The sequence below is a fragment of the Apium graveolens genome, chromosome 5 (genome assembly GCF_009905375.1).
Source record: "Apium graveolens cultivar Ventura chromosome 5, ASM990537v1, whole genome shotgun sequence".
NCBI classification, from domain to species: domain Eukaryota; kingdom Viridiplantae; phylum Streptophyta; class Magnoliopsida; order Apiales; family Apiaceae; genus Apium; species Apium graveolens.
Genome location: NC_133651.1, coordinates 309,707,029 through 309,722,646, shown reverse-complemented (window position 1 = coordinate 309,722,646; position 15,618 = coordinate 309,707,029). Strand labels below are relative to the sequence as shown.

Genomic DNA, 15,618 nt, shown 5'->3' with positions numbered 1-15,618 from the left:
ACTCTTTGGTGCATTATGCTGATATATTAAGCTGTTGAATCTCTTTGGATGCACTGACATTTCCTTGCAGCGTACCGATAATTTTCTATTTATATAGAAGGAATCCTGTTAAGATTTGGAGATATAGCCTGTATAAATTTAGGATTGTCAGTAAAGAAATGTTAAGTTTCGAAATATTTTAGTGACTAACTGACTTTTTTTGTTTATCGTAACTAACCCGTAGCCGCTACCTTTCAGGTGCGCACTGGGTAAACCCTAAGGGCTCACACAATAGCCTTCAAACCAGGTGAATTGACTGACTGACTTGTGCTGCTTAATAAGTGATATTTCTTTTTCTGGCTCACAAGTCAGTTAAGAAAATATGAAGGCACTGTTCTCGTATTCACTCTTGTCATTTCTTGTTTCGATTCTTTTGTATCTGTATTGTGCTGAAATGTCGGGCCAGGCTTCGTATATAGCTTTTCTTCAATGTTTGAATGATCAGTCAGATCATTTATATCCAATATCAGAATTGTTGTTTACCCCGGAGAATTCTTCGTACACATCCATCTTGCAGCTTGGATTAAGAAATCTTCGATTCACATCACCTGAGTTCCTTAAGCCTTTGGTTATTGTTACACCAGTCCATGAGTCCCAAATACAGTCAGTTGTCAACTGTGCTAGAGAACACCGTGTGCATATCAGGATTCGGTGTGGAGGTCATGACTTTGAGGGTCTTTCTTACACGGCACGTGTCCCGTTTGTTATGATTGACATGATAAATCTTCAGTCTGTCGATGTTGATTTGGAAAACAACTCTGCCTGGGTTCAAGGTGGTGCAAATATCGGGGAAGTTTATTATCGGATTGCTAAAAAGAGTAGCATCCTTGGCTTTCCAGGAGGTGTGCGGGGCACTGTTGGTGTCACTGGACTAATCAGTGGTGGAGGATATGGAGCTATGGTAAGAAAGTATGGTCTTGCTGCTGACAATGTAATTGATGTCCGGATGATTAATGTAAATGGTGAAATTCTGGATAGAAAATCTATGGGAGAAGATCTTTTTTGGGCCATTAGAGGAGGTATAGCTTCTAGTTTTGGTATCATAGTCGCGTGGAACTTGAAGCTAGTTGCTGTGCCAGAGACTGTTACTATATTTTCTGTTGCAAGGACTTTAGAGCAAGGTGCTACTGACCTTGTTCATCAGTGGCAATATGTTGCTCCCAAAATTGATAGAGATTTATACATAAGAATCCAAATAAAAGCAGTGAATTTAAATCAAGATGGATCAAAGAGAACTATAGTTGTTTCTTTTGAATCCTTGTTTCTTGGAGGGGTTGATAAACTACTTTCTATAATGCAAATCAGCTTCCCGGAACTGGACTTGGTAAAAGATGACTGCAGAGAAGTCAGTTGGCTTAAATCTTGTCTTTGGTTTGCTGGAAATTCTGCTTTTCGATTCGGTGAATCAGATGAACTTTTACTGAATCGAAGTTTAATTCCTTACCTATACTACAAAGCAAAATCTGACTATGTTCAAGAACCTATATCCAAAGAAGGATTTCAAATGATATGGAAGAAATATTTTGAGCTTGAGGCAGGAGCAGCTAATATATTAATGACACCGTATGGAGGAAAAATGGATGAGTTCTCAGCATCGGAGCTTCCATTTCCCCACAGAGCTGGAAACTTGTACATGATGTATAATGGAGTGTCTTGGCAGGCAAACACGAGCAGAGATGAACAGTTAAAGAGATTGAATTGGCTCAAAAGCCTATACAATGACCTGGCTCCTTACGTTTCAAAGAACCCGAGGACTGCGTATGTAAACTACAATGATCTTGACTTGGGGATTGGAAGCTTAACCTACGAAGAAGCAAGCCAATGGGGTTTTAAATACTTTGGAATCAATTTTGAGCGTTTGGTTAGAGTAAAGACTCTGGTTGATCCTGACAATTTCTTCAATCATGAACAGAGCATTCCTGCTTTTCCATCTTTATCAAAAGATGAACTGTAAGGTGTGCATATATGTGATATATACATGAAATGTGCATATCTATGAGTGTGTGTGTGTGTGCCCGCGCCTTAGCTTTGTCTAGAGATTCCTTCAAACAGCTTATTCGAAAACAATTCTTCCTTTAGCTTCAAGAGAGGTTCTGGTGAAATTTGATAAGTTATCAAAGTACTTTATTAAAAGATCTTCAATGAAGTTACAAGTTTTCTTATTTTTTAGATGCTTTCTATCCTGATTTATATTAATACTTAAAGACCTTTTACAGACATCATGAAGGTTTATAACATGATGTAGTTTGAATTACCAAGACAACACAGTTTTCTTCTATAAAATTATATGGTATTGCAGTTATCAAAGCTAATTTAATGGACGCCCGATAATTTATTTTAAATTTTAATGGCAGTTGAAGTTTGATTCGAAGTTTTGTCTGCATAATTGATCTTCAATTACAGGTGAATAACTGATACATCACTCGCGTGTTATGCCTTATATCTCAGATATATCAAATCATGTTGTTCTTTGTTCATTTCTGTTGATTGAAGGATCATCATACATTTCTCAATGTACTTAATTTGATAAGCATTTATGCCTTTCTAGGTTATTTCTAAATTGTTATGTGTTTCTTAAATGAAGATTGATCGAATCATCTTCAATTACAATAACTTTTAGCTGGAATTGATTTTGCAAAGCTTGTAATCTGTTCTTTTACATGTATAATGATTGATATATCCAGTGATTCCAAGTATTTTGATTGGTTCTTTCTGCCGAATCATCTAAGCTGAGTTCATTTTATATGAAATCTCTATTTCTGATAATCTTGCGGTTTTGTGCTTGTTTGTTATCAAACCTCTGTTTTTAAGAGTTTTTATTAAGAGTGTTAATCACAAGTAATCATATACAAGTCATGTCTTTACAAAACCTATCAAGATTCTTCTGATTTGTTCTATATTCATCAATCAGAATCAGATGCATTGACTACATGACTAGTTTTAGTAGGTTCTCTGTTCTCATATTATCTGCAAAGAACAAACTGGGATTTATTGATAGAACAGTAGTAGGTAGCTGAAAGAAAGTCATATTCAAAAAAGTGTTTGGCTTGAAATAGGGTTGCGAGGTATGCTTTGATACCATTGGCATCTCTGACACTGGAGGTTGCTAGTTTTAGCATCTCTACTTCAGTTCAGTGTGGGAGATGTTGAAACTGATCAGCGCTTATTTCTTTCTTGCAACTGTTCTCGGTTTATTTTGACTGGCCTGCTTTGTCGGAATCTGGGCTGAGAGTGAACTTTCAACTAGCTCGGGTGGCTTTCATTATGTCGTTGTTTGCCATTGGGGATACTCATCTCAAGTGCATTGTTTTGCTTGCTGTTCAGATCTCTGTCTATCAAACTTTGAAGGAGCAAAATGCCAGATTTCACATTAAGTGCATTTTCTCACCACACAAACTACTGCATAGGAATATAGTAGGATCATCAAGGCATGGACTTGAGAGATAGCCTTCACTTGGCTCTGTGGTTTGCTTAGCTTATTTGTAGAGGGAACGGTTTGCGGTCCGTGAACAAGGACAAAAAAGTAATTTCTCCGGACCCTAGACAATGTCCGCGGTCCGTGTGACTAATTTTTTTAATAGCAGCCGTTGGATTAACCATCAAACGACTATAAAACTGTTTGTTGTATAAGGGTTTCCTGAAAACAGTTGCCCTGGCAAACCGTTACTAGGGACCCTCCCCCATTTGTAGAAGGCTGAAGGCCTGAAGCACAACTTTGGATTAGCTTACCTTAGATTGTATTTGTAGTTATGTTTCTTTTGCTTTAACTTTTATGGATTGTTCTGCCCATTGTTTTCTGGTTCGCTTCATCATTATGTGTGCATAACAACTATTGCTGGCTTTCTAATCCCATTCTGTCCTAAATTGGTGTTTGATAGTTTTTTAGGTAGCCATGATCTTGCACATATTTTTCTCCTTTTTATATACTAGCATAATAACCATAATAACCCGTGCGAGACACGGGTCATTTTCTGAATTATTTTGTATTAGTAAAAATTTTGATCATTTTCTTATTAATAAATATTGTATAATGTGTAAAACATATCAAATACAAGTTGAGTATCTATCAATATGTATGATTTTCATGTAAAATATTAATAACGTTCATAATATTTTTAATATATCTCATTAATCATAATACATATTTTCTTGTTTCTGTCGTGTGATTTATATTTACTAAATGAATACAAGCACGGTAGTCAATGTACGTGTAAAAAGAAAAGATTTAAGTTCATCCATCAAATATTGTCAATATGTTTATAAAAAGAAACTAAAAATTAACATATATATGTATATTGCAGAGTCGAGTAAATTTTTTGAGTTTTGGTCAAATAAACCCGAAATAATGAGATATTTTATTACTAAAATCATTACTAATTTACAATTACCTTGCTTAATTTAAAAGGATTAGTAATGCAAAATTAAAGTGGCCAAGACCTGAAATAGTTATATTCAACAAAGTAGAATTTACGCTGCAATTAAAATAAGTTTATTTTTTAAGAAAATGTTATTTTTTAATTCAATGTTTATGTTGATTTAATATCATTGTTAATGTCTTAATTCATTAACTAAAGTTGATCTTGGCCGTGTACTTAACTTTTAATCATCTCTATGATACAAAGTTAATTTTATAAGATGTGAGATAATTGTCAATTCATAAATTAAAATTGACATAATTTATTTAGTTTTTAACTCATTGAAAAGAATCTTAAATTTAATTTATCATTCTTATTTTCAGAACATAAAAGACTTTTGTTATTTTTTCTAATATATATATATATATCAATAACTCTGAAATACACCATTAAAATTGAATATTTTAATATTGATAAAGATAAAGTCACATGTGTGTATGTAAATTATTATTTATTATATTTTCGAGTAAATTATGTTGGTCTCGTTTATTTATATGCTAGATATCTTGGTCATGTATATATCTAATTGTTATTCAGTAAATTACTCAAATAACATGTATTTATGATTATTCAAAAATTATAATTATCAAATAAATAAATTATAATTATTTATATATCGTAAAGACTAACTACTGATATTCAGGAGTTTTTTTTTCAAGAATCTGAATATAAATTTGTACTAATATCATCATTCAAATCATTTTGAAGTTTCTTTCATTTATGATTCTAATATTTCTTTTTATAGTAACTTGATAACATTGTATATTATTTTTCTAAAATTAAATATTTTTAATTTGATGAATTTTTTAAGGGAAATTGTCAAGAATACCAATTTTGGGGTAATTATTTGCAACTCTACTATCTTACTTAAAATCTTGCAAATTTACTATATTTTTAAACATACAAATAATTAAATTGCAAAAATACCATCTCCATCTTCCCATTCCTTTTTTTAACTTCTCTGCCCTCATCAATCTCCACTCCTTCCTCCCCTTTCTCCTCCTACGCCTCCGATCCAATCTTCTCCGTCTTCCTCTCTCCTGATTTCAACTCCACTTCCTTCTCCTCTTCCGCTCTCTCCAGCGGATCCTCCATCGCCCGTGCCGAAAAGCTCCAACACACCATTCGCAATCTCGAAACTCTCCTCCGCTCTCAAGTTCTCTCTCGCCACACTCATTTCCTCTCTCAGCTCTGGAATCTTCACCAGGCTGAGACCTCTCTCTCTCATCTCCGATCTTCTCTCTCTACTCTCCACTCCTCGCTTTTACGCCTCCGCTCCGAGATCTCCGAGCCGAATAAGGTGATCAAATCCAACACTACACATCTTTCCAATTTACATTCGTACTGTTTTGTATTTACAGTCGATTATTCGGTTACTTAGGTTATCGAGGAAATTGAGGGGGTTGATGAGTGTGGAGAGTTTGGATTTGTCGAAATGTGCTCAATTGTATTACGAGGTTATGAGTTTGTTTAATGAGAATGAATTAGTTGATTTTGGGGTTACTTTTGTGGTATAAGTATTGGTCCCGCAGGGGCATTCATTTTTCGTCATTTGCAATCATTTGGGCAACTTATTTTGCAACTTAATGTAATTTTCAACAGATTTTTTCAAATTTGCATTTGTGGTTGCATATATGGTTGCGAGCAGTTGCAAATGCAACCTCCGTATTTTTGCAAATATTTTTTGAAAGATAGTATTTTTGCAATTTGTTTTAAAAAATGACAGTATTTTTACAAAAAGTTTGTAAAACTTGAATATTTATGAGAAAATCCCTTTTTTTAAATATTAGTTGAACTTATTAATCCTTTCAAAATATCGACTAATATTAATTTTTTTATTTAAATAGCATAACATGGATTAAATCAAATAGTACAATACATTATAGTTTTAACCTTTTTCAAATATTTCAAAATAGTTGTACAATAATTTCCAACACTAAATATTTTTTTGTAAATTTATTATTAGTAATTTTAAATATATTTTTTAAAATGTTGAATTCTATAATTTTTCAAGTTTCTTATATATATAAGTTAAATTCTATTGAGTCCTTGTTTTTAGTTGAGTATATGAGTCCATGTATGTTCTGCAAGTAAAATAGTATAATTTTTTTTGTAAAACGTATTATAATGTGAATCATGTTCTACAAATATCAATATTTTAGTAAATATCTTGCAAATCACATACATTTGACAAGTTGAACATTGCAGAACATATGATTTTATAGAACATGATCAGTTTAAAGAACATACGTATTCACGTTGTAGAACACGTAAATATTCAACTTCCCGCACATTAATGATATAACACCATAACACACGTTTATATCATGTAGTTTATTATTTTAGTTTTTAAATTATTAGAAACATAAAACATGAACCATTAGATTGGATCGTAATATAAAGTTAGGATTTTGGACTCCAAAACTTCACACCAAAATAGGGACTTTCTGTATATGATTACTTAAAATAATCATATCAAATTGAATAATATAAAATTTAGGATTTGTCTCACAAATATTTGAATATAAATATATCTTTTATTAAATAATGCAATAAATAAACTATTTTTTTATGAAGAAGCATCAAATGTCTTACCATTTTTTAAATAACATGTTAATGAAAATTATTAATTTTACTTTATAGTTGTAGTTGAATTTTTTCTAAAACAAATGAAAAAAGTGGGACTTTAGGAGCACCTATTTATAAATTCACCATTATTAAATAATATTTTAAACCTAATTTTTTTAAAGTAAAATATTAATAAATAAATTGATTTAGTATATCTTCGTAGTTTTAATAGAACTTGTGACACTTCATGTCAAATTTTGAATATATTTAAATATTGGGTCAAGTTCCGGATGTAATAATGTAAAACCAGTCAGTTAGTAATTTTGATACATAATATCAATTGACTTGATCGTATAAAGACCTCAAAAATATCAATTTGTATTAATATAAGATATTATAAAATTTATCATTAGTGGTAAGATATTCGCGTCGAACTCGTAATTTAAATTTATTAAACCTAGATAGTGATGATGTATTTTCGGTTGGGTCATGTAGTCAAATTTTGAGTATTTTTTCAAAATGGGTAAAATTCTGATTTTGAAGCTAGTAATTTTGATACATATTATCAACTGACTTGATTCTACAAAGACCTCAAAAAAATTAATTTTTACCAACATAAGATATCACAAAACTTTTCTTTGTTGGTAAGATTTTCTAGTCAAACTCGTAATTTAAATTAAACCTAGGTAGTGATGTGGTATTTATGGGCAGGTCATTTAGTCAAATTTCGAGTATTCTTTGAAACATGAGTCAAGTTCTAATTTTGAATTCGAAATAAATCGAAATACGCTAATTATAACTTATCTGAATATGTAGTACACGTATATATTATTTATATAAGTGTATCTCTTTTGAACATATAAAAAAATTAATTATATTCACAATTTATTTTTTAGTAAAAAATATATATTAAAAATGAATGAGACATACTTTTCAAATTAAAAATTATTTAATAAATAAGAGAATGATCCGTTTATGTACTATGCTTAACTTTATATCTCAAATTCAATTGTTCAAAACTAATTGTACAAATATTTTAGTAATCATGTTTAAAGTTAAATAAATTGTCGCTATTTACGACACTCACATATTATGTGTATGATAGATAAACTTAAGTAACAGTGTGGTGTAGTGGTAAGGTGATGTGCTTGTAAATGCAAAGACTTGGTTTCAATTCCTCTCAACAACCTCTTTTATATAACTTTAAAGTATAGGGGTAAATTAGTCATTTCAATGAGACTTTTTAATCTCATGAATATTATCACCATGTTCTCCTATTATATATAGAAGAGATTAGCAATTTAGCAAAAAAACACATAAATCTAATCATTTATATATTAGTCTATTTTATTTAGAAATTAAAAAAATCTTAAAATAAAATTGCAAATATATTTACAGTGAAACCTCGATAAAGTAATAATCTCGCTAAAATAATATTTTTTCCCGGTCCCAACATAATGGACACGATGTATTTTTGCTCCCGATAAAGTAATAAACTCGCTAAAGTAATATTTTTTCTTGGTTCCAACCCTATTACTTTAAAGAGGTTTAAGTGTATATTAATTTGCAAATTAATTTTCTCAATTAAACATTTGTTTAGAAATAAATTCAAATGAACGAATGTCATAGTATTGATCACTTCCTAATAAAATTATGAATTTCTGTATAAAGACATATACGTACATAAATTAAAATGTTTCATGTATTACTTACAATTTTTTTGAATATTTAAGATAATTATTTAAATAATAATATATCTATATAATCATAAAGGCTACTATTGCCCATATAAGATTTACCCATGACCCATGACCCATAACCCATTTTATTTTTTTACACATAAAACTTTATATTATACACATGTTCATGGATCTTTCACATTTAAATGCATTATAAACCATTTTAGAAACTAACCTAAATACACCTAACTCACTCCCTGATTATAGCAACTGAATGGTACGTTTTAATTTTTTTGAATTTGTTTCTCTCCACTGCATAACTTCAACCTCCTCTAATCTACTCAAAGTTCCATGCTCGGGTAATTTGCTCTCTAATCTTCTCATTTGTTCTATGCTCCGGTGATTTGCTGTTAATCATGGATCCACGCTCTCATCCGACCTCTGCAAGAACTTTACTTTTAGGTTTGTTTTCATTATAAAGTCATGTTAATCATTATGTACGTTAACTGTTATATGATTTGTTTGGTTTGTGTCTTTATCCACAGGTGTGAAACGTTTGATTCGTAGCCGAGATTCATCAAATGAGGACGGCAATCAATCTTCTGTGTTGCAGCCTATACCAAGTTTCAATATTCCTGACTCGACGGGTATATGTATCTTTCTTTGTCTTTATGTTCGTATGTAATTTTGAATCCAAATCATGTCCTTATATTCGTTTCATGAACTTAGTTGTGAAACGTAGAAATATTTGTGTTGGCCAAGAAAATCTTAGTCCCGGTTTCATAGTTTCAAATCAGCAGACACCAGATTCTGTAGTATCTTCTGGTAAGTTTTCCATATCATACATATCTTATTTGTTACATAAATAAATTATGAAACCCATGTTTAACATACGCATTTTGTAGTGGGACATAGGTCTCTTTTACAGCCATTAGCAAGTCAGACAAATGTTTTGCGTGATTCCCCCCCCCCCCAGAAACCTTCTAACTTTGTTGTTGATGTTACATCTAATAGAAGCAGTAGAGCTTCCTTCACAGGTTTGTGTAGTTTGTCTACAAATGTTTTGTGCTGATGTTCAGTCGTTGGTACCAATGTTCCTTGCAGATGTATGATGTTATGTATAATGTTATTGTCTATCATATTTGTTGATTGCTAGATTTGAAACGTATGAGCAGATGTGTGGGATTGAGAACTGTTGGTGGATCAAATAACAGCCCTTGCAGTGTATCAATTTCACTTAATTCAGGTATTACACTTGAAGAAAATAACACTCCAACTGCCAAGAACATGGAAGGAGCTGCTGCATTGTCAGATATTACCAATGCGTCATGTACGTTATATTAGAACTTGATAGTGAAAGTTAGAAGTTTGTATGTTATGTTTCCTTTGCTATATGTTTAACATTACATTGTGTTATTGGTTGCAGCCGTGAAATGTAGAATACGTGGTCGCAATATTGAGAAGATTATTCCAAGCCCCATGTGTATGTTGTCTTTTAATAATTCTGTTTTGAATAAGTTGTTATGATTTCCTATATCATTATTGCCCCTAATCAGTTTATTCCATTACTAACAACTAAAAAGACCAGCCTAAATGCTTCTTTTCAATTGAGGTATGCATGAAAAATAGTGTTGCATTGTACAATTTAACACACAAGCTAACAGTGTTCTACTAGAGTGAATCCTCTAACTACAACCATTGACCATACTTCCCACACTTATTAGTTTATCATACTAGAAAGAAAATACTTATTACAAAGTTACTGTGATTATATAGAGAGATGCACAAGTATTTGTAGTTAGAACCAGGTTAGTATTTAGCAATTTAGCAAAATGTACATTTGCATGTATGTAAATAATACAACAAAAATCATTCACATACCTTGAGTTACTATCATATAACCAGCTCCACCACCAGGGAACAATTGCAAGTTGCCTAGCAGCTACCATTAAACATTTCTTTCCATTTCTTTTATCAATCCAAAAACTCTGTTAGAACAAGAATGAGATCAAGTTGGTGAGTTCTGATCAATGAGGCAATCTAACTAAAAGATTATGGACCATTCTCTTCCATGATAATACAAATACAAGAGTTATCCAAAAATATGGTTTTAATTTCTATTACCTACTTATAATTTTTTTTGACTAAACTATAAAATTATGGTTGCCAACTATTTAATCTTTACTCCCACTCATATAGTTACAAATAATCATATAGTTATAGATAATATCATCTTAGCACTAATTTTTTTAGTGGAGAAATTTGAAAAAAAATATGTCAATTTAGACCATAAATTACAAATAAAGAAATATTTAAATCTTTATGTCCCTACATAAATTAGTCTTTGAACATAAGGGTAAATCTATAATATTTAAAATGCAAAAATGGTACTGAGTAAATTTATATATATGGAGTAAAACTCATTGTAAACTTTGGTCTCTAAAAAAAAGTAATCCTGCATTTCCTTAGTTTGTTTCTATATATTGTTTTCCTCTTTGATATTTGAATACACACTTAAATACAAGTAATGGAATCACAAATAAATATTAAAAAAAATAATATCTTATATTTAAAACTTATTTTCAACAGGAACAATTATTTTATAAGCATTTTTCATTAAAATATGTATAAATATCTTAATGTTAATTCAACACATATTTAGGTTTTATTTATAATCTATTCTAACATCAATACATCTTTAAATCTCATCTTTAAAAATTTAGTACCAATTTTATTTTTAAAAACCTTATTACAAAAATTTACATTAATGAAATAATTACTGAAATTATATTTAATAAGAATAATTATTTTACATACATATAACATAAACACATATAACTATTTTAATTAAAACTTATATTTACTAAAAAAATATTGGATCTAATATTTTAAAAAAACTATCTTTATTGAAATACAAATAATAGAAAAGGATATAAAAATATAAAAAAATATCAAAATATTAAATATTAAAAATAATACACTGAAATAAAGTTTGTAAACAAATAATAAAATCAAGAAATAATTGAGAAAATTACCACATTGCCATCGTCCAGCAGGATAGCAGAGTCACAGAGCAGAAAATAAAGTTGTTTTTTAGAGGTGTAAGTCAAGGTGGAGATTGATCTCCTAAGAATTTAATTAATATCAGGTGGTAAAAATGTGTTCCATAACTCATCTGAATCACTGGCAGACCTGAATTCTGTTGAAACACCTAAAGCTCTACATGTATCCCTGGGTGATGTGAATGATAATATTAATGATAGGCAATTCTCCGTAAGGTGCTCCATTTTCGTTCTCTTTTGATTCATCATTTCCATCCCCAAATTTGTCCCAAAGTTAATTGTAATGAAATAATTTATTTTTTATTCTCCCTTATTTTTAACGCTACCTACTAGAAAGGTCTAGATGCTTCTAGATTTAAGCTAAATGGGTTGATATCTAAGTTAGGTGTGATCACTCACGACCTCCTCAAGGCCCATACGAGTGACTGCTCATGGCCCATATTTTTTAAGGTCCAAAATTTTGAAAATTATTATATAGGCTCATTTAAAAATAAAATGTTCACAAATTATTTTAATACCCAATGTATATTCTTAGCAGTTATCTAATTTTCAAATTATGCATGTCTCACAAGTCTATTTACATTTACTACTAATTCTTTTAATTCAATTAAACAATTAGCTTTCTGTCTAACTTTGGTGTGAAACTATGACGGTACATAGTTTTGGTGTTTGAGTTTTTTTTCCTTCCAGATTTTTAATTTCTCAATCTTTTGTTCTTTCTTAATATTAAAATATTATTAAATTCACTTAAATTTTGATTTGCTGGATCTTGCCTTGTGAAAGTAAAAAAAAGGTGAAGAGTTATTTTTCTATTTTCACTTAAATTTTGTGAAATTAAATTCACTTTAATTTGAATTCGAGCTACAGTAAATAAAATTGAAAATAGAAAAATAAATTTGAATTTAGCCCGGACACTCATGCAGTAATTAGTATAGAACCCAAGGTGTCACTCTCTTATTTACCGTCTAACAATTTACCTTTTGGTATCAGTTTAACAAAATGCTGGCTTATAATATGTGCATCGTGATTATACCATAATATTATTATTTATATAATAATTATTTTACAAATAAAATATTATAAAAAATAATTAAATATAATGTAATAATTGTGTTTTATTAACATTAATGATATAAATATTTTTTATATTATATTTTTGACGGATTCAAATTTGGATATATAAAATATTAAGTTCCAGAATATCGTTCATATTGAATATATAATAATTCTCATATATTTATTTTAAAATTTAATAATATTATCACATATCAATACTACAATATTAAAATTGAAAGATATTAAAAATGTGACGGCGCTATTCATATTTTAATACCTACACCATGAACTCTTTATTTTATAAATAATTTCTACATATAAATCCTAAATTTAATTTTTTTTTTACTTTGAAAATATCCATTTTTTGTTATCGGTGTTTCCTGATAGTCTACGTCTTACCAACTTGGTAAAAAAATATATTATTAATCACCTAAATGATACAATTATAAGATTCAATAATATATCTCTCTTTATCCTTGTTCCTGGTATGTTTCTTTGAGTAAATTGCCCTTTAAGCCCTATACCAAACCTATATAGCCTTCTCTGGAAATCCAACTCCCTGAACCCTTATTATCCAAGCTTAACTACTCAACAATAAATGTTTACACCTTGAACGTTTTAATAGAAATTACCACTGAAACTATGAACTCTATGTATATAAATATACGTGAATAAACTAGAGAAAATAAAGAATGTTTAATGAATGCAAGTTGTATTTTCTCAGATGGTATGGTGTATATTTCGTGGATCAACCTTAAAAACAAGTATATCCAAGTGTATTTATTATTATACCCTAACAATCTAATAATAGAATTATAAAAGAGGGTTGAATGTAATTCTGGTTACTTTTTGAAATAATAAAAATCTTTTTGCAAACTATAATTGTGTTTGAATAAGCAAAATGGCGGAATAAAAGATTTAAGTATTCAAGACACAAAGTAAGTAAACCAATGGTTTAAAAACTTTCTGCCAGAGATATATATTTGAATGAGAACTATGTGATGCAAGAATGCACACAGCTGCTTACAAGTGTTTACAAGAGAACAGAGAAATTCATAACATATGTTGCTTTTTTTATTTCTCAGTTCAATCGATAATTATTCTACTTGCTTCTCTTGGTTTATATATATTACCAAGTTACACATGAAAAATACAAACAGATGAAACAAATAACTAAGTCTATTCACATGTTCATTCATTTCTCTATCCAGCATCTTTGTATTTCTTCAAGTACGCATGGAAATGGAAATGCTTATTTGTTCTCTCAAACCTGCATATCGGCTGCCACATTCCTTTTTTATACAATCAACCCACGTGACTGTCAAATCACTTTCAACTGTTATTTGAATTGGTTATCCATCGAGACTTCACTGTTATCCGTCGATAGTCCACGTGAGTTATCCGTTGAGTCTCTAATGGACAATCCGTTGAAAGTGTCTTGAGTCATCCGCTGAAACTTTGTAGTTTATCCGTTGAAAGCATCTTAGCAGTAGATACAGTTTCACTTATATAAAATTACAAGGTATTTAATATTTACAATTAGCCGACCTATTTTGCATATCATTCTAGTAGTCAACATGACTTAGAATATTCCACAACTTCTAAACTTCTAAGTTAATACAGTATACAGAAATGTGCTACAAAAACTTATTAAAATATAAGCTACTCTATCAACGGATGAACAAGTATTGTTATTCGTTGATAGTTACAAAATCACTTAATTAAATCTACTGAGGTGTTTTGGTGAGTTATCATCAAGCCTATAACATATTCCTAACAATCTTTCCCAATTTATGTCTACTAGAATTATCAGCATAAATTTAGGAGGACTTGATGATAACAAAACACCTTACACAAAATAAACAACCAATAGTAGATAAAAATGATAAGTGTTGTATTTTATTGAAAATTGCACAAAAGAAGGTTCACGGAAATCTCACAAGCCATTTTAAGGTGCTCCTCTAGACTGAGCAAATTAATCTTTTTTCCTTGATTGTCTAGTCTTCTTTCCCAGTTTCTCAGTGTTTTCTTCTATTTGGTGTTGGAGTTGTCTGTAGAACTCAAATTTATCTTCATTATTGAGATCTAGCTTCTCCTGCATTTTCTTGAGAGTATCATTGCTTGATATTTTCAGCTGGTCTTCAAGTCTAAAGAATCTTATGGTACATTTTTCATCATTAAACTCCATCAACCAATATGGTCTCAAATGTACTCTACTTCTATTGTAAGGAATAGATAAGATTCTTGGTAGTGCATTTGGATCTCTTCAGCTTTGTCTTATTTGTTGAATTTTATTGAGTACCTCTGTTTTGGCCACCTTGGTGAATCCAAAATCTTTCTTAATTGCAGAGAATAATTTCACCAAGACCATGTAGCCTTCATTGAGAATCCTATATAGAGGCCATGTGATTTCCTTTCCACCCCTGTACCTGAACACCAATATTGCACGTGCTATTATGAGACTACATTTCAGTATGAAATATATACTTGTCTATGCTCTACATTAAAGTGCCTAGTGCTACGGGAAATGTGTAAATGCATTTGTATTTTGTGGAATGTTTTCATTCCTACCTTTTCCCATCTATGTTGATCATTAAATACTCTATGTACATATTTGTTAGTACATTTAGATAAAACATTTTAGTGATTTAGAGCCCAGAAATTTATTTTATCAAATACAAAGACAGGTTGACCTGAAGCTAGCATATCTATGAATGTTAAAAGATAGAATTGTTGGTTAGATCTTAAAATTTCAAAGTATGTATAGGTGCCTCTATAAAATTTATACATTATCACATC

The 15,618-nt window shown here is 30.3% G+C and overlaps 1 protein-coding gene across 1 annotated transcript; it reads left to right on the top strand.

Moving 5' to 3' along the window:
- The first annotated feature begins 228 nt into the window (after positions 1-228).
- Positions 229-2,201, top strand: LOC141659388 (tetrahydroberberine oxidase-like). The gene has a single exon (XM_074466234.1). It carries the CDS (start codon positions 362-364, stop codon positions 1,991-1,993), a length of 1,632 nt encoding a protein of 543 aa, XP_074322335.1. The 5' UTR covers positions 229-361; the 3' UTR covers positions 1,994-2,201.
- The last annotated feature ends 13,417 nt before the right edge of the window (positions 2,202-15,618 follow it).